The sequence below is a fragment of the Vespa mandarinia genome, chromosome 3 (genome assembly GCF_050613455.1).
Source record: "Vespa mandarinia isolate Hongniang chromosome 3, ASM5061345v1, whole genome shotgun sequence".
Taxonomy (NCBI): Eukaryota; Metazoa; Arthropoda; class Insecta; order Hymenoptera; family Vespidae; genus Vespa; species Vespa mandarinia.
This window is the reverse complement of record NC_140812.1, coordinates 4,652,501-4,672,500: the sequence shown is the minus strand read 5'-3', so window position 1 is coordinate 4,672,500 and position 20,000 is coordinate 4,652,501. Positions and strand designations below refer to the sequence as shown.

Genomic DNA, 20,000 nt, shown 5'->3' with positions numbered 1-20,000 from the left:
ACGAACATTGCTGCTTGGAAGAAGAAGAAGGAGAAGAAGAAGAAGAAGTGGATTCAGTTTTCTTTCTTACTTCCGTGGACCGGTCGTTATCATCACGTTTATTCGCGGAAGGGGAAGACGGAGAGGGAGGGGAGGAGGGAGGAAGAAGATAAAAGAAGAACGTAAACATAGTAGGTGAGTATGCCGGCTTCGTTCGACGGCTCGCCGATGGAGGGTTTGTTTAAACGTCCGAAAAGGAGCCTCTGAGAGACGTTTGTAAACGAAGAAGGAGGAAGAGGAAGAGGAGAAGACAGAGGAGGCGTAGAAGAAGTAATAGAAGAGGAACATACTATTCTCTGTCGTTTGGCCACTCGACGAGACCGGCTACTTTTCTTCTTTTGAAATAATTTGATTGAACAAAAATTTACATTATGACCTGAAAAATCCTATTAGAATACGAGATAAAAAAAAAAATATATAAATATGTGTATGCGTGTGTGTGTGTATGTGTTGTCATTTTAATTTAATTAAAAATGCTTTTCCTTTTAACAACATTCACATATAAACACATACATATACACAAACATTTCCATATTAAAGTCATCCTTTCCAAGATGAAATATTAATAGGAGAAAAAGAGAGAGGAGGAACGAGAACGAGAGAGAGAGAGAGAGAGAGAAGAGAGAGAGAGAAAGAGAAGGAAGAGAGAAAGAGCATTGTGTTCCCGTATTAACGTTGACTCGTAGCTTCCTCGGTTTACGAGCGAGCACGGTAATTACGGCTCGATTCGACAATTCGTTGCCGTCTGTATACGCAGCGAGATAAATTCCCGTAAGAGGAAAGAGGGAACGACAGAGATAGAGATAGAGATAGAGAGAGAGAGAGAGAGAGAGAGAGAGAAAATGGGGAAGGAGGGAGGGAGGAAGAGAAGGCCTCAGGGCATGTAACAAACGAGACCTCCGGTACTCTCGTTAAGCGTCGCATTAATCGAGAAAGAGAAGCTGAAATAGGGAGAGAGAGAAAAAGGGAGAAAGAGAGAGAGAGAAAGATGAAAACAATACACCAAAAAGCAGAATCGTGCGCGAACGCGCAAAAGAAACGATTAACCGGCTCCCAATTACCCGAGTCATTGAATCTCGAAAGAGGAAGAAATCGGAACTAAAGAGAGAGAGAGAGAGAGACGGATAGATAGAAAAGTCCGGTTATAGTTGACTTCTAGACAAGCAAAGAATCGAGGATACTGTTTCTTTCTCTCTCTCTCTCTCTCTCTCTCTCTCTGTCTTTCTCTCTCTCTCTCTCTCTCTCTGTCTTTCTCTCTCTCTCTCTTCTTTCTCTTTTCTCTTTCTGACGCGTTAGCGCACGATCGCGGGTGCCATTGTCATCCATTTGTTCGTACAAATCCCCGACTATAATCGTTTAATGCTCACATTCATCGCGTGGCATGGCGACGGCATTGTAAGTGCCGACGGTGCGTTAGTCCGCGCCACGCATGCGTACTCGCGTCCTCCGACAAGGGGCTTAAGGCCTTAAGGCAAACGGGACCGTCCATCTACTTCCATCTCCCTTTTATTTCTCTTTCTTTCTTTCTTTCTTTTTTTACTTCTATTTATTTGTTTTCTTTTTTTTTCTCTCTTTCCTTCCTTCCTTCCTTCCTTCCTTCCTTCTTTCTTTCTATTCTTCTTTCTTTTTTTCTTTCTTCCTTTCTTTCTTTCTTTCTTCCTTCGCCTTCTCTTCCTTTCTCCCTTCTTCTCCTTTTCCAAATTTCCTTTTTGTCATCGACCTCGTCGTAGTCGCGCGCGACTCCGGCATTTATACTTTGTATCTCCCGCTTCCCGAGCTCGTCGGAATTTTAAGTGGCACTTGACCAAGATCCTCCTCCTCCTCCTCCTCCTCCTCCACCTTCTTTTTCCTCTTTTTTTTTCTTTTCTTTTTCTCTTTTCTTTTCTTTTCTTTTCTTTTTCCTTTTCTTTTTTTTTTTTACAAAGTACCTAAAGCTCAGTGTCGACGATATTTCCCGTCTCTAAAGAGAACTTATTCCTTTTCTTGGAGGATGTAAGAAGAAAAAATAGAAAGATGAAAGATAATTATCCGAGGACGAAGTTAATATGTATCAAAAAAAAAAAAAAAGAAGAGAAAAACTAAAAAAGAAAAAAAAGAAAAGGAAAAAGAAAAGAGATACGAAGGAAAAAAGCAAAAAAGAAAAAAAAGAAGAAACGATGGCAAAACGACAGAATAATATAGTACAAAAAAAAAATATATATATATATATATAAACGATTTCTCCGATGGTATTCGAAAAATTTTTCGAACAGTAAAACCAAACGTCACAAAATCTTTCTTTCTTCGTGGATGAAAAATAGCGGCTTATCCTGTCCTCTCCCTCTTTTTACACACACCCACTGCCAAAGCTGTTACTTTTGTCGTTCTCTATCTTTCACATTCTTATGCGGAGTCTCGTGATTCGAAGTCAACGTTACGTTCAAACGTTTTGTCCTGCTTGATCCATCTACCAAGTCATATTCTCTTTCTCTCTCTCTCTCTCTCTCTCTCCTGAAACGTAACGTTGAGATTAAACGTCTCGAGTATGAGAAAGAGAGAGAGAGAGAGAATATGAGACGGGCTGTCTCACAATGGATAATGCCTCGCGGGCCTCGCGCTTTTAGCGGCAATCTAACGGCGTTCTATGTGTGAGAGAGAGAGAGAGAGAGAGAGAGAGAGAAAGAGAGAGAGTGTAGGGGGAGGGGCTGGTCCAAGTCCAAGATAGCACGTCGTTGACTGAATACCGCACGCACACCGAGCGCGCGAGTCTCGGCTCTCTTTGTGGCACGCTCAAAGAGCACAATGTCCATAGTCCCGGCTCCAACAATGGGCCCTCCACGACTGCTTAATATCAAGGTTATTTCAAGGGTAGTCCCCGTACCACGACGTTCCTCTCTCTCTCTCTCTCTTTCTCTTTCCCTCTCTCTTCTTCTCTTTTTTTCTATTGCTCCTCTTTCCAATGTTTCTTCTTCTTATCCATACTCCCCTTCACATGAGATGCGCTCTCGCAAAAGTGGAAGGCATTGTGTTAGACTCAGCCAGCTCCGATTGCGAGAGGACGATAGTGAAGTTAAGAAGAGTAACACGTTGATAGTCGTTAGTACGTTTCGACAATTTTCTAATCGTTATACTAGGACGCGGTACAAAGTAAACGTTGAGAAATATGTTTAATTGTATTTATTATCTTGTCAATGATATGTCAATTTGACGTAATATAGATTCTACGAAAATTTACTACGGAAAAAAAATGAAAAGAACGATAAAAATAAAAGTGATTAATTATAAAACAAAAATTAATTAAAAATAAGTCTCGACGAAGTTTAAAAGAAAATATTGTGTAAAATTAAAAATGATATTTATAACGAAGAAAAATATCACTTTTATGTGTTATGCAAGTTTAAAAACTAACGAGAAATCGAGATGAGCATTTTTACCCGAGGAAAGAACAATGATCGCGTTTGTTCCGGCTTTCGACTTTTCAAAGACTAAATGTCCTATGAAAATAAAAAAGAAAAAAAAAAAAGAAAAAAAAGAAGTCCGCAGTCGTTCATCGTCCGAGCACAAAGATAAAAAGAGGGAGAATGAATCGTTTAACTTGGAAGTGCCACTCGTGGACCTTCGCCAAGTAACTCCGGATATCCTTTGATCGTTTCTGCGTTTACCAATCGATTTACTCTTCTCCGTTATAACATGATGCTCGATTAACCAATGAAAATGAGACGGACATTTCAATCCTCGAATTAATATCACTCGTATCTTATTTGAAAATATCTTCGTAATTTGATTGAATGAAAAAACGAAAAAGAAAAAAAAAAAGATTATAAAAATCTCTTTTTCTTTTTTTCTTCTTTCTTTCTTTTTTGTTTTTTGTTTTTGTTTTCCTTTTTTTTTTTTCTTCCTTTTTAAACAGACATATTATCAATATCTTTCGGATATGCACGGAAAAATTGAAATTCGACAAATTACTGAAGTTACGTATCTAACGTAAGTTTAAGTAAGTAAAAAGAAAAAACAAAATGAATAAATAAATAAAAATAAAAGAAAAATAGTCCCTTTTAATACGAGTCGAGTCGAGTCGAGTCGCGTTCGATCGATCGTCGTCGAACGGTATACCATGGAAGATGCAAGAGAGTTCGATGTCGTTCGGTGGGGGCCAATTAAAAGGCATATGGACCTTTTCCAGGAGAAAAAAAGCTCGCTGGTTCTTTCGTCGATTTGCAAACAAGGTGGAAGCATATCCGACTCGCGAGTGCGCATTTAAAAGGGATGAGAGAAAGAAAGAAAGAAAGAGAGAGAGAGAGAGAGAAAGAGAGAAAGAGAAAGAGGAAGAGAGAGGAAAACGAGAGCTTGTGCGTGGCATAAACGCGAGGAGAAACATCGACGATGACGGGGGAATGAGAAAGAAAAAGAAAAAGAGAGAAAAAGAGAAAGAGAGAGAGAGAGAGAGAGAGAGAGACAGAGAGATTCTTTCTCTGTTCTCCGGGGAGCAGTCAAAGCGGCATGGCCCTTTTGCTACGACGATCTAAGCATCAAACAAACCTACTCCTCTCCTGCCCCTTACCAAGTTATCCCCCTCCCCCCTTCTCTATAAGCCGACAAACGTACAGTGGGCGTCATCGTCGTCGTCGGTAACGAATTCCCCCGAGTCTTCGTAATTTATCCAACCGGTTTTTATCGGCCATCTTCTTTTCGAACGTCGATGTTCCTTCTTCCTTTTTATTATTATTTTACTTTTTTTTTATTCTTTTTTTTTCGTTTTTATCAGTCCTCTTTTTTTCCCCCAGGATAAGAGCCGAAGGTTCGCGATCGATCTGAATAGCGCGTTACCAATAATTAGCATCGAAATGACACGACATCCGTCCCCCTCCTCTCTCTTTCTTTTTTCGAATTTAATATTCTTTCTTTTGAAAAGAGAAAAAAGCAAAAGAAAAAGAATAAAATAATAATAATTTCGGGTACGGCTGTTCTTGTTTGCTCGATAGTAATAAATAAAAAAGGAAGGATTATACTTAGTGCCAAGGAGTGATTTGAGACGAGGGGAAGAGAGAAAGTGAAGGGAGGAATTGAGAGATCGCGATAATGTGATTAAACTACACCTGTTCGTCATTGTCAAAATGAGAGCACTTAATGATCAACCAACAGTGGTTGCTTTCGAATATTTTAATCTAGATAAATAAAGATGTTTTCTTTTTTTGTTGTTAATTAAAATGTATCGTCGAATTTATTGAATGCTATGTCGTATACATTTTTATTATTGAAAATTAAAAATCGTGAAAAGATAATAGAAACGATTAGGCATATATATATATATATATATATATATATATATATATATATCTACCAATAAGTATATCATTAAATTAATTTGTCGATAACTCAAAAGCAAATTATTATTCAAAATAAATGAAATATTTTTAAAGAATTCAATGTAGTGACACCATTCTCTCACATCAATATTAACGTTTAAAACGAGGAACACACGCAGTTGAATGAAGATAAATAGAGAAGGAAAAAGGAACTGTAACTCTTTGATCATATCTACCTACTTACTTAGGTAGGATCGTGTACTAGCGAATCGACGTGGCGCATAATCGCATGACTTAATACCATTACGAAGACGACACGAAGGCTTACGATGAGAGAGCTTTATACATATCTACCTTATGACGACACACGATGCCTTATTTCTTTTCTCGTTAAGTCTGATTTACGGTGGAACACGTGATTTATATAATACATATATATATATACATATATATATATATATATATATATATATATATGTAAGTACTAAATATGTACATGTATGTAACTATTTAGGTACACGAACCATTACCAACGTTGTACTTATACATAGAAACGGCGACTACTTGCCACCTTGAAGACGAATTCCTAATTGCTTTCTGCCAGCATTACATGTTGTTAGTAGGACTCTTTAGAAAATATTCGATACATATACATATATATATATATATATATATATATATATATATACATATATATATATATGTATACATATGTATACATATATATATATATGTATGTATGTATATATAGCGTACAGTATATACATTTTTCGCAGGTGCATTGCTGCAGGTAAGATCCATTTGCTTTTTTTTTTCTTTTTTTTTTCGTTGAGAGAGAGAGAGAGAGAGAGAGAGAGAGAGAAAGAGAGAAAAAAGAGAGGGGAGGGGGGAGAAAGAGATGGAGAGGTTTTGGCTTTTAGTCGCTCGGAATGAAAGTCGAAAGAGCCTCGAGTTTTATACCTCGAAGGAAAGAAAAAATGATCTGCAATTATATGCAAATTTATGTAGAGCAACACGTCGTTAAGATTGTTGCAACCGCACTGGTAAGCACTTGCGGTTACCTTTATCTACGAGAGATTTTCTCCTCCAATGATATTTATAACGTGTCGATCAATGTAAAAGTTAGAATTATTTTATATATTTAAAGTAATGAAGACGTAGAAAGAAAAAATAACAAAAAAAGAAGAAAGACAATGAATGAGAAAAGAAAATAAAGGGAGAAAGAGAGGGAGAGAGAAAAGAGAGTGAGAGAAAGAGAGAGAGAGAGAGAGAGAGAGAGAGAGAGAGAGAGAGAGAGAGAGAGAGAGAGAGAGTCGTAAAACTGGCTGCTTCGTGTAAAGAGTAAGAAGGTGATAGAAGAAAGAGAGAAAGAGTAAGAAGGTGATAGAAGAAAAAGAGAAAGAGAAAGAGAGAGAGAGAGAGAGACAGAGAGAGAGATGGTGGATGATCCTGTTCTCTCTCTCGAGGGAGCAGCAATTTATAAATAATTGAGCTGAGTCCGGTAAAAAATGAATTACGCGTCCCTATACAATATGAGGAGTAGATTTACAGTAAAACGAGGAAGGGACCCGCGAGAGCTGTGGAGATCCTCTCTTTCTCTTTCTCTCTGTCTCTCTCTCTCTCTGTTTCTCCCTATTTCTCTCTTTTTCTCTCTCTTTTTCGCACTCATATAAGAGACGATGTCGATGACGAGGGGTTGACCGATACAGAGAGGGAAAAGGTGGAGTCACATAAGCCGCATCAATTTTGCAATTGGAGAATTTTATGTTCGCGCGTCCTCCATATATTATGAAGAAAAAGAAAGAAAAAGAGAAAGAGAGAACGAGAGAGAACTTTTTTTTAAGCTCCCTTTTCCCTTTTTTTCTCCCCTTTCTCTTTACCACGTTTGTTCTTCCTCCGTTTTACCCCGATTCGATTTTATCGCGTAGAACGTAGAGTAGAAAGAGGGTTCTTCTAATGTAATCAAAATTCTTTAAGATAAGTAGTAAGAGAAATTTCGAAGAAAATCGTCGTCGTCATCATGTCGTGTTACGAATATAAAAGTGAATCGAATAAAAATAGAATGTGAAATAAAAGTGATATTTTCGAGATATATCGAAGTCGTTTACAATCAAAGTCGTTTTTACTTTGTGAAATTAAAAAACAAACAACAAATAAAATACTAATTTTATTCGTGAAAAATGATCATAAATCTTTCTTATGTACGAGAATATATACAGTAATATTGGAATATAATATACTCATATATTATAGACCTAAGGTATAATTACGATTTAATAAGAAAAAAATACGTATACTTATTTTATACGAGAATGCGATTTCGCGTCCTCTTAAAAACGTTATACTTACTCGACAACCAATGACGACGACGACTACTACATAATAATATTACAAAATTCCAATATGTGCGGTTAATGAACGGCAGGTAGTAGTATGTCCCGTTTTAAAATCGTTGCATTCCTTTCCATGGAATCAAATTTTAGAAAGTATTATTTTGCATTCGTCGACGAACCGGTTTCTTACTATCGTGATTCTATCGCTGGAGCCAACGTCCTTGTCATTATAACCCATTGATTAGACATGTTACAAGATCCACGTTGATTTTACCAAATTACGATCTTCGTAAATAAATAAACTTCGCCTTGTAAGATTATATACAATAAGGGAAAAAAGTAAAAAAAAAAAAAAAAAAAGAAAAAAGAAAAAAAAAAGAAGAAGAAGAAAATAAATAAATAAAAATAATGAAAAGAAATAAAGGAAAAATGAAAGAAAATTCATAATACAATGTTAAAATTGATTTACGAATCTCAAAGATAATTTTCTTGATTTTAGTTAGTTACAGGTACGATAAATATGATCAAGTACAAATGTACAAATATATGAATGTGTAAGTAATACGACGAGTATCTTCCATTGTCTTTTCTTGTTTTTTTTATTTTTTTATTTTTTTTTTGCTTCCGACTATACGTTTATAGCCTTTTCCGCACGGGCGATAAGTCCGACATAAGGTCTCTTAAATAATTCATAAGGGATGCAATTAATTTAATTATAGTATTAACAGACGACTATACGGTAGGCGCGTATAAAAGGAAAGGAATATAATCGTATTTCCTTCGATGTTCTTCGCTACGTTTCCCTGATCGACGAGATGGAAAAGAAAGAGAGAGAGAGAGAGAGAGAGAGAGAGAGAGAAGAAAGAGAAAGAGAAAGAGAGAGAGAGAGAGCAAGAGCGAGTATGAGAGAGAAAGAGTAAAAAAGAGATAGAATCACTCCGTGAGTATTTTCGGCGAAGTAAAAGCGAAGAAAGTACTTTGCCGAAGACATTCGGCAAGACTCGTTCCACCGAGTTGGAAATTAGGAAAACAAATATCGTGCGAACGATGAGGAGATAAAAGGGAGACTAATACGGGGCTCACTTCAGAAGATAAAGTCTGTAATGCTAACATCATTTTAATTCTCGTTCTCGTTGAAATTCGGGGGTAGGCTGCTTTGGAAAGAGAAGCGCTGTTCTCTTAAAAAGAGATAGAGAGAGAGAGTGAGAGAGAGAGAGGACCAATTGCTACTAGCTAGCGACAGACGAACCGAAAGAAACGACGAAGGGAATGACGGAAAGAGAAAGAGAAAGAGAGAAAGAGAGAGAAAAAGAGAGAGAGAGAGAATCAGAGAAAGAGGGACAGAGAAAGAGACGGGAGGGTAGCGAGTTGAATCGAGCCGAGTAATCAGCGTGACATTATTTTCTCTTTGAGATCTCCCGTGTTTTAATACGAAAATAAACGTATAATCCTCTTGCACGATACAAAACACAAAATTTGTTCGTCTAAGCTCTCTTCTTTCTCTTCTTGATACAACTCGATCGTTTCTTAATTAACACGATGAAGCCTCCAACTCCGCTTCCACCTTCAACTCCAACATCAACTCCAACTCCACATACACCTCCTTCTCCTCTTTCTTTTATTCGTTATCATTGAAAAGACTAAAGAAACATGAATTTCCGAAAGAGGAAACGAGGGAATCGAACGTCAACATCGAAGTAAGAAAAACCTGTACATACAACGACTACGATTTGAAACTAGATCGAGATGCCGCAAAGTAGTACGAGGATGCTTTCGAGAAGGAAACTCGATATAAGCGAGATGAACATACTTTTCCATCTTTGTTTCGTTTTAAAACCTTTACATTTCAATATTCAGATACATAAGAGCATCAAACTCATTCATTCAATCAATCAATCACTTATTTACTCATTAATTCACATTACTCACTCAATTACTCACTCTCTCGTTCTTTCTTTCTACTCTAGATAGATAACATATACGTTTGTTGTTATAAAGTAATAATCGAAGAATTAGATTATTTTATTATTTTACAACGGCAAGTTCGAATCCGCGACATTAGAGTATGCAGTAATAATTTGTAACATTTTTGACTTATCCGAGAGGGAAGCCGTTATTAAAATCATCGTTTGCCTTCGTAACTATGGAATTCTTTATTTCGTCGTTCTTCTCCATTATGAGAAGCATCCAAAAAATAACCGGTCCTCTCTCTCTTTCTCTCTCTCTCTCTCTCTCTCTCTCTTTTTTTTCTGTCACTCCCTCTCTCATCGTCGAAAGAATAACGTTCACACTTTACGATTATGTCTGCCCACTTTTTTCCTTCTCTCTGACTATCTTTTTGTTTCCTTCTTTTTTTTTCTCTCTTTTCGATTAAAAAATCTCAAGATTTTGGTGTCAACGACAGATTCACGATCCACGTGCTATTCCTTCTACTACTACTTTATTACTACTACTACCACTATTACTACTACTACTATCACTCACACAGACCACGCAACACACACACACACACACACACACATATATATATAAGAATATATTACAACTATGGTGTATTATAAGAGAAGATAGCCAAAAAGATGATCCTTCTTTTTTTACCAACGATTTCATGAACTTTGACATAAATCTTAAAAGAGATTAACGGGAAGGAAAGTATTGGAAGTCTCCGAGCAAAGTTAACGCAAACGAAGGTTAAAATCGGCTGGTGTATTATGGGCGAATGTGTACGGGCGTCAAAGAAAAAACGAAGAAAAGCGAGAGCTTCGCCGCTATTTCCATACGGCCTCATATTTTATTTGATATTTTTGAAATAAGCGTCGTGTCACTTTAACGACTGTACGGTGACCGGATGCCGTAATGACGTACCGACAAAAGTGCAACGAGTTTTTGTCATATCTTTTTCTTATTTTTTTTTCTCTCTTCTCTGGAATCACCCCTGAACGTTCTCTTTTTTCTCTCTTTCTCCCTCATCTCTCTCTCTCTCTCTCTTTCTTCTTCTCTTTTTTTTCAAAAGAGTTGTGCTTAAGTTACGAGAAAAAAAAATTATAAAAGATAAACAAGAGGATAAAGAAAGAAAGAAAGAAAGAAAGAGAGAGAGAGAGAGAGAGATGCAATAGAATTCATTGTAATGATCTCGCCAGAATGCTGTTCTCTCATTGTAACGATATATTTTTTTCGACCATTAAATTATCATCGCATCAATCGAGTATTTCGATCCAATTAACCTCCTTGCATTTATGAAGCGAGGACTATCCGCGCTAACAATGTTTCGTTATTATTTTAATGTGACAAAGAATTGATTATATCGGAACGTCGATACATCTGTACACACCAAGTTACGAACGCTAAATGACCTGGAATAAGTATAACGTGACATAAATAAGAATGCTACGTCGAATCCACGACTCCTCTGTAAATAAACGCAAATACGCTACTCCGTCCGTATCATTCGTTACATAATAGATAAAAATTCTTTATCGCTTCGTGTTATCGTCTTATGATACGAGACTTTCGTACAAAAAAAAAAGAAAGAAGAAGAAGAAGAAGAAGAAGAAAAAAAATAGTATATGACGAATTTCTGTTTTACGAGCGTCGCGTTACATGAACGAAATTTTTTTTTTCTTTTTCTTTTTTTTTTTTTTTTTTTTTTTCTTTTTTCTTAATTTTAAAAACTCGACGATAAGTTAATATAAAAACATAAGGATATCCGTATTAATTGCGCGTAAAATACATGAATATAAAAATTATTTACACGATTAAAAGTAATTTTTCCATATACGGTATATATATACGGTATGTACGTGCAACAAAATATAATTTTTACGATTTACATGATTTAAATATTTCTCTTTCTGTCTCTCTCTCTCTCTCTCTCTCTCTCTCTCTCTCTCTCTCCCTCTTTTTCTCTCTTTCTCTTTTATTTTGTCATGAACATTGTGCAAAGAACGCTCTTAGTTCACGTTTCTCCCATCGAGACAAAACAACCATATAGATTATAACGAACGCACCTGTTTTCCCCGGGCAAGTCTTTGACAGAAGAAGAGAAGCCGAAAGCGATATTCGTGTGGCACGTAAAATATCTCCGAATTATGATCCGTCGACCGTCGCGTCTCGGTTGTTGACGAAAAAAAATATCATTTTTTGCTGCGGTTTATAATAAGCGAAAGAGGGCGAAAGAAAGGAACACAGAGAGAGAAAGAAAGAAAGAAAGAGAGAGAGAGAGAGACAGAAAAATTTAAATACAGAGCTTGCATTCCAAACTTTTTTCAAGCTTTCACAGAAAAAAGGGGTAGAGATATTGTAGATACAAAGAAAGAAATCGAATTAACGAAAAAATTCCACTTATTTACGCGAATACAAGATATAAAGAAATAGAGAAAGAGAAAGATAAGATTAGGAAAACCGATCTTTCTCACTGACGAAAATTTTACGCTCGTAAGATATATTATCTCAACTCCTCCTTTTCGATAGATACGCGATATACGCTTTATTTACAGGAGACGGATACTCGCAATTTCAAGGGTTTCGTTTACACAATCCCACAACGTTTTAACGTATCCTCTTTCCACGTAAAATACTATACATATTCTATACTATACATACTATAGTATACTATAGTATATATATACTATCATAAATATAAAAAATTCAGATTCATTATATTTTAAACATTACAAATACAACAATAATTATGAAAGAATCTACGTAACAGATCTAAAAAAAAAAATTGAATGCATTATAACGATATAAAATCATAAATAAAAAAATAAATAAATAAATAAATAAATAAATAAATAAATAAATAAATAAATAAAAAGATCGTTCGATTGAAACGTATAAAAATATAATAAAGTAATTGACACCAATTTTTGTATGGCTAATCAATATATGACATAATCGTACTTCGAATTTGCATACTGAAGTTAAAAATTTCGTCGCTACCGATCGACGGATGCAAAATGTCTCGAGCATGTCGCAAGAGAATAAAATCGAGAACAGTCTCTCTACGAACGCGTCTCGTAACTTTCCATTCTCCGCGTGTGTGTCGTTTGCGCGAACGAACGAAAGACGCGCGCAAGAGAGGCCACCATCGACAAACGATTCGAGTGAAACTCGTTAATTTCGTAGCCCGTCAAGTCCGACGGTAATTCGATTCTCTTTTACGCAATTTCGGCGTTGTAGCGCGGTTTCCCGCTCGTAGAACTGCGAAACGAGCTTTCTGAACGACTCAACGGGTGTCTCAAGATGAGTGTCTCACTTTCCTTTCTTGACATAACTTATCAAAAAATTGAAGATGAAAAATATATTGATATTATATACCGATACTTTGACAAATACAATTTTGGATTTGTTTCAATTTTATGTAAAATGAAATTTTCCATATTGAAAATTGTTCATCTCTTTTCACTCTCTCTCTCTCTCTCTCTCTTTTTTTGAGCTAAGCGACATGAATACGATATTCAATTTACTGTACATAATATTAATGTTCAAATGAAACGAAAATGACCTGATAATATGAATACATTGAAATAACGTTACCAATAATCAAAAGCATTGAAATGTCGCTCAAAGCCAATCGAAATAAAATCGATCGAGTATCTGCCCAATTTAATTTGATAATAAAAATTCTCGTTATAATGTTTCTTCTACTTTCTTTTCTTTTTTTTGTATAAAATAATCCTTCCTCACGTTTTCCATTTCTAATCTTAATATATTTACATACGTAAAAATGTTTAAAGAATGAACATTAAGATAAGAATATTTCACATTGGAATAAATTGAGAAGAACAAGCGATATCTTCGCGAAAAGAATTTTCACGTTCGACGTAACGAGAGTTTCTCTCTTGAGATCTAACGCCGCCGTGACGATCGCGATCTTTCGTCTTCGCACGATGCCGCCGTTGGTGGAGTTTGTAAATCGATCGTAGCTGCGTCTAAGGTGGTACTGCGAAAGCGATCTAGCTCGTTAAGTACCGGCACTACTACTAGCCAGTGCAGAAGAGGAACGTTGGAAAACGATCCGCTTCGCGAAAGATCGAAGGAGAGATCGAGATCAAGAAAATAATGCGGTGGATCCTCCAGCCGATAATCTTACCGAGCTCTGGCGAATTATGCGCGTTTCGTTTGCTTTATTATTCGCTTTTCTATGTGATCGATCGATCGATCGATCGATCGATAATGCTGAATAAAAACTATCGTATTTTGCTCGTTACCTCGACATTATTTTCCTATAAAATTTTTTATCCCGTATAAATATAAAAGAAAATGACAAAAATACGACAAAAATCGATCGGTAAAATCATAAGATATATATCAAGAGCGTCAATTAGAAATCGCGTAAAACGATCGGGATTATGTTCGTATTGTATAATAAAAACGATTAACAAAAAGAAAACAAAAAGAAGTATAGAGGCACGTTCTAGGAGCTATTTGAATTACTATATCATTGATTATTATCCACGTTAACTGGAATTGCTAAAAAAAAATTGATCTCTTTATTATATGGAGGAGCAATGAAGCATAACTGTTAAAGAGAAAACGTTCAAAGATAAATAATAATACTAAAATAATTTTTCCTTATTATTTCGTGGAAATTGTCGTTTAAATTTTGTTCATTTTTATTTCATTATTTCCCTTATATTCACGAAAAAAAGACAAAGAAAGATAAAGAAAGACAGACAAAGAGAAAGAGAGAGAGAGAGAAAGAGAGAAAGAGAGAGATACAAAACGATACTAAAAGAAGGAAAAAAAAGAGTCGAGTTCGGATTGCCCGGTCCGGTTTTCGCGGTACCACCCCGTATACCGCATGGGAAAATAAATCTTGTGGACACTCACCGGGAGGGAGACTGGACACTGGACGCTGTCACCGGACACGGGTTGCAGCGACTGCAACAGATCGCGTGCGTGAAAGAGAGGACGGCTATCAATGGCTGCATTATACAATACCAACTGGCGATGTACACGGACGTATATCTATATATATGTATATGTGTATATAGATATATCCATATACGTATATATACTTGGAGACATATGTATGTGTATTATATACGTATAACACGCACATAGAGACACTTGTTACAGTGTAGACTCGATCATGCATGGAGCGAGTGTCGGACGTTACATACGCGAATTAAATGTACATATCGTGTATGTATGTATATATATATATATATTTATATACACATACATATATAAAGTATTCCCTCAAGAAAATCTCTACGTGCAAACTCTCGTCCACCACACTCGTTCGCGAAAGAAAGAAGAACACGATGAGACGAAACAAACGAATAATGTTATGGATGAGCCCGAAGACGTTTCCAGACCGAAAGAGGTTGTGCCTTGCCTGTTGTCCTCGCTCCGTCCTGCTCCACCCTGTTTTCTTACGTTTACTTTACGACGAGCATTTTGCCGATTAGATATCGCCCTTTTGCAAACATCACGTCGGGAGTGGATTCGATCATTGTACGACTCTTTTTCTTTCTCTCTCTCTCTCTCTCTCTTTCTTGATCAATCGATCGATCGGTAGGTCGGTCGATCTATCTCCATCTCTTTTGCTCTCGCTCTCGACCGGACTGACCTGTTCACGTCGCATATAGAGCCGCAATAACTATATCCAGCCGACGCTTTTTTCCTAAGTGCGTTCTTGCACCAACTGGAAATGAATTGAGTTATTGTAAAATCGTGTCCAGTCGCCCCGTAGTTCTCTTTCTATCTTTATTTTTCTTTCTCTTTCTCTTTCTCTCTCTCTCTCTCTTTCTCTCTCTCTCTCTCACTGGCATAAGAGCAAGAGAATAAAATGGGAAGAGAGGAGTGGATAGAGCACGTAATAGTACCATTTTCCTTCTCCAGTTCATAACTACGCGCACGGTGCGTTGCCACGTGCTTGGTTAAACGATATATCTCGGACATAAAGAGAGAGTCGTGCATGGTTTCTTCTTTTCTTTTTCTTTCATTTTTTTCTTTTTTATTTAATTTTTTTTTCTCTCACTCTTTTTCGATCGTCATATCGGTTTCTGATAAAATCATTGAACATCAAGATCTTATTTTTCCTTATAATATTATTCAATACGATTCACGCTTTTTTTCTAATAGTTCGAAATTTCATCCAAGAATTCTAAATATATATATATATATATATATATATATATATATATATATATTGTATAGACATATCTGTATAAATTATTTCAATTTGTCTTTCGTAAGTATATAAATATTGAACGGAAAAAGAAAAAAATATTTTCTAATTTTAATAAATAAAATACAATTGACAAATCAAATGACGTTTTAGTACTCACCGGCTACGTATCTCGTTCCAGGTGATCGGGTTTATGGCCGTGACGACCCCATCTACCGTCGAACAATTACGGCGAACATCAGGAAGCGCACCGTTCTGTAAACGAAACAATAACGGAGTGTCTTCGTTAGTCTCTCAGCACGATCTTACGTCACGGGAATGTAATCGTACGAACGAACGCTCGTTCTCCATCTTCTAGAACGTAGAAATCTATGCGAACGCTTGTTAAAGGAAAGTAACGATCTAACGCAAAATTTTCCCACGGGAGGCAACTCTTCTATGAAGATTAAGATATATCGAACGACTTTACGTATTGATAGTTGAAATCGTCATGGATCCTTGGACTTTGTACATTATTCTTTGTAAATATAATGATAAATAAGTTAATAATTAATGATATGAATTAACATTATTTATTGATTCCTTCAAGTTTTTTGATGATCTTTGGTATTAATTATTATCAATGTAATTAATATATGCATGAGAATTTACATTATTCAAAAATTGTATTTCTTATTGCTCACAACTTATCTCATAAAATAATCTAAATTGAAAGGAATTGATATATCTCTTCGTTTCTCTTGAAAGTGATGAAAGAAGGAAAAGAGAAAGCTTATTGGCAAAGATTCAAGGTCGAAAAATTTGCATACTTCGAATAAACGGATACTTGAAAGAATAGTTGGATAAGACAAAGAACGATGATTCAGAGATCGGAAGAAAGAAGTACCTGGTAGATGACACCAGATTCCTATGAACTTGAACACTACGTCACTGTCTCCCTTTTAATCAACCAAGTAAAGTACATACACGTTCCCTACGCTTCAAAGTTTTATAGCCGAAATACCGATCTTCTCCCTCTTTATCGAAAAGATATCGCTGACTAATACAACGATTTTAAGAATGCCATTTCTCTTTTCGCATCTTTTATGTCGCTCCTCGAGATACGCTAGTATCTTTCGGCTGCTAAATATAAATCATTTTGTTCGATTAATTTAAAAAAAAAAGGAAAGGAACAAACTTTTTGACATCCTGTATATAATAAATTTAGATTTACAACAAGAAGGAAATACATTTAACTCCTTCGAAAGTTCGAGCAAAGTAGAAATCTCGAAATCTTCGTACTGGACTTACCGTTCCTAGAGAAGTCAACTCACGTTCTAATAATAGCGGAGCTAATTAATTCTCAAACACGTAGGTAATGTACCTGCAACTACGTAGACGCTTCTGGTTAGCTAAAATCCGTAAACTCGTTACGTAGTCACTTAGGACACTGTGGTAAGAAAACGATATCTGTAAAGGTCACGAACGTTCTCGTTCTAGAAGGGTAGCTCGAATGCACGAAGAAAAAAAAAAGATAAAAAAAAAAAAGAAAAAGGAAAAAAGAAAAATGAAAAAACGAATATAACTAAAAGACGATGATATAACAGATTTCTCTTTTTGAGTAATATCCAAGTACTTAGTTGTTACAACAGTAACCACAACACCACCACAACAACAACAACAACAACAACAACAACAACAATAATTATATTTAAATAAAGACAAATATTATGAAATGTTTTATCTAAAGTTTTTATTTATGTAAATATTTTATCTATCAATTACTTGAAAATACAAATATTATGTATCACATAATTACAAATTTTATGATACGATGAATATAACAATTTAAAAATTATATATTAAACAATTATGTTATTAAAAGTCATTTTAATTAAGAAGTACCTAACAATCGACATAAATAATAAATTCTTTTCTATTTATTACTCCTATGAAGTATATATATAGACTCGATGGACGACTAAAATAACAGATCCTAAAGTACGATAAACTAAATTCCTTCTTCCTCCTTCTCTTCTTCCTCTCTCTCTCTCTCTCTCCCTCTCTCTCTCTTTCTCTCTCTTTCTTTCTTTCTTCTTGTCTCTTACAAAGCAGAGCAAAAGTCGAACGAATAGCAATGCAAACGTAAAAGATGTTTCTGCTGTAAGGAGGTAGAAGAATTTTTCGATCATCAAAGAGCCGTAAAGCCGTCGAGCGTTACTATCCGGGTCTCCTTTATTTGCGGTGGAAAAGTGAGGGCAGGCTACTAACCGGGAACGTGAAGATCTAGAAACGGCGCTTTCAACTGGATGACAGGCGAAAGGCATCCGGTCGAATGGGAGGACGTATAAAATCAAGTTGGATTACGTGCGAATGGTCGTCTTGCTACGTCGGCCGATATACTTAGCAAGTAATCGATGCTAGCATATACTATATATAAATATGTGTGTACATATATATATATATATATACATATAGATAGATTAAATGAGGGTACTCGAAAGCCTGGTAGAACGTCGCTTAGCCGATAGTACCTACACGTATAAACGCTGACAATCGGACAGCTAATTCTACTTCCCTTCGCTTTTAGCTCTCCTCCGAGCCGAGTAAAGTAACAAATCTTCATTGCTATCGTGCGTGGCGCTATTTCCTTTACAAAACCGACGACATTCGACGTGATCGCAGCGAATATAAAATAGATATATCTAATACGTATACTTATATATATATATATATATATATATATATATATATATATATAATATATATTCTATAAAAGTAATTAGAGTCTATTTCATTAATTTTTTTATATGAATGGATTTTTGCTTGAAAATAAAGAAGAAGAAGAAGAAGAAGAAGAAGAAGAAGAAGAAGAAGAAGTAAAGAAAAAAGAAGAAAAAGAATACAAAGGGCAGATATAGGCTGGATATTGAAGAAGATTTTTGATTGGTCGCTGATCACGAAAGGTTCTCGAAAGAAAGCGATGGAAGCGTTAACGGGATGACTTTCTCAATCCGTTATTCTGTAAGGGAGAAAAAGAAGAAGAAGAAGAAAAAGAAGAAAAGGAAGCTTTAAAAAAAGACGAAGAAAAAGGTATAAATACGAGACGATTGATAATCGTTAAGATAAAATTCTCATGATAATAAATGGAAACGAAGAAAGGTAGAATTGGTTTTAATAAGTTCTTGCCTACACGGTAATATTCGATTTTCGTCGAATTCATATAAAAAAAAAAAATATATATATATATATATATAAAGATACATATATGTATACATGATTATATCTAACATATACATGCAGACTCATACTCAAATCAGAATCAATATTCTCTTCCTTTCGACGGCGAAAACTAACAAGATTGTTTATCTTTTGAAGTACAAAACGGAGGCACAAGAAAGAAAGAGAAAAAGGGAAAAAGGTAGAGAAAGAGAGAAAGAAGGGAAAAAACAGAGAAATCGCTGCTCTCACAATATCGCAATATGTAAGTTACATATCTTAACGAATCCATGAAGAGAACACAGGCTACCGATTAAAAGGGAAATTTCGTGGGTTTCGTATGGTACTGATAAAAAAGGACTAATAAGGATACCGTACGAGAAGAAACGACGAATCTTATCTCTTTCTCTGTCTCTCATTCTCTTTCTCTCGAAAAGGTAAGTTGCTCCCGGTTCTACCGTACGGGATAACATGCTAATGGAACGTGGGCGTAGCACGGAAATAAGGAGACGCGGGCGTGCTCGCACGACAAAGTGGTAAGTAGCCAATTTTGGTCTCGCTTTCGAGAGCGGCAAACCAGTCTTATAAACGTTCAACGAAAGCACGATTCTTTCGATCCCTATCGATTACAACGACGACTAAAGCATGGAAATTGAAAGGACGTTTAATGAATATCTAAGAGAACCTTGAACAATAATCGGGATATAAGCAATCTTTAATTTTATCAATCGTGATAAGTAGATACATATGTCGTTTTAATGATGACCTATTAGCACGAATATATTCATACGAAGATATTACATATAATTTGTTAGGTCTAATCTGATATAGCTATATTTAACGTCATAAAATTAAACACTATGTAAATGATCTAATCGAATGATAAAATAGTAATATCTTAAAAATATATTCTAGATTAAATGATAAATTAAGCGACAGTATCTATTACTACTTTGTTGCAAACGTGAAAATACACATGTAATACATACCTTCGTAGTACAGTAG

At 35.7% G+C, this 20,000-nt stretch overlaps 1 protein-coding gene across 3 annotated transcripts in view; it reads right to left on the bottom strand.

Moving 5' to 3' along the window:
* Sox102F (transcription factor Sox102F) overlaps nucleotides 1-20,000 on the bottom strand; it is a 177,208-nt gene that overhangs the window by 102,819 nt on the left and 54,389 nt on the right. For 2 of the 3 annotated variants that reach the window (XM_035877773.2, XM_085655816.1), the window contains exon 2: nucleotides 15,958-16,052. In XM_035877773.2, coding sequence (XP_035733666.1) covers nucleotides 15,958-16,052 — 95 coding nt within the window. Of the gene's footprint in view, nucleotides 1-14,491; nucleotides 14,543-15,957; nucleotides 16,053-20,000 lie in introns of all 3 variants that reach the window. The other variant, XM_035877767.2, reaches the window with a different exon arrangement.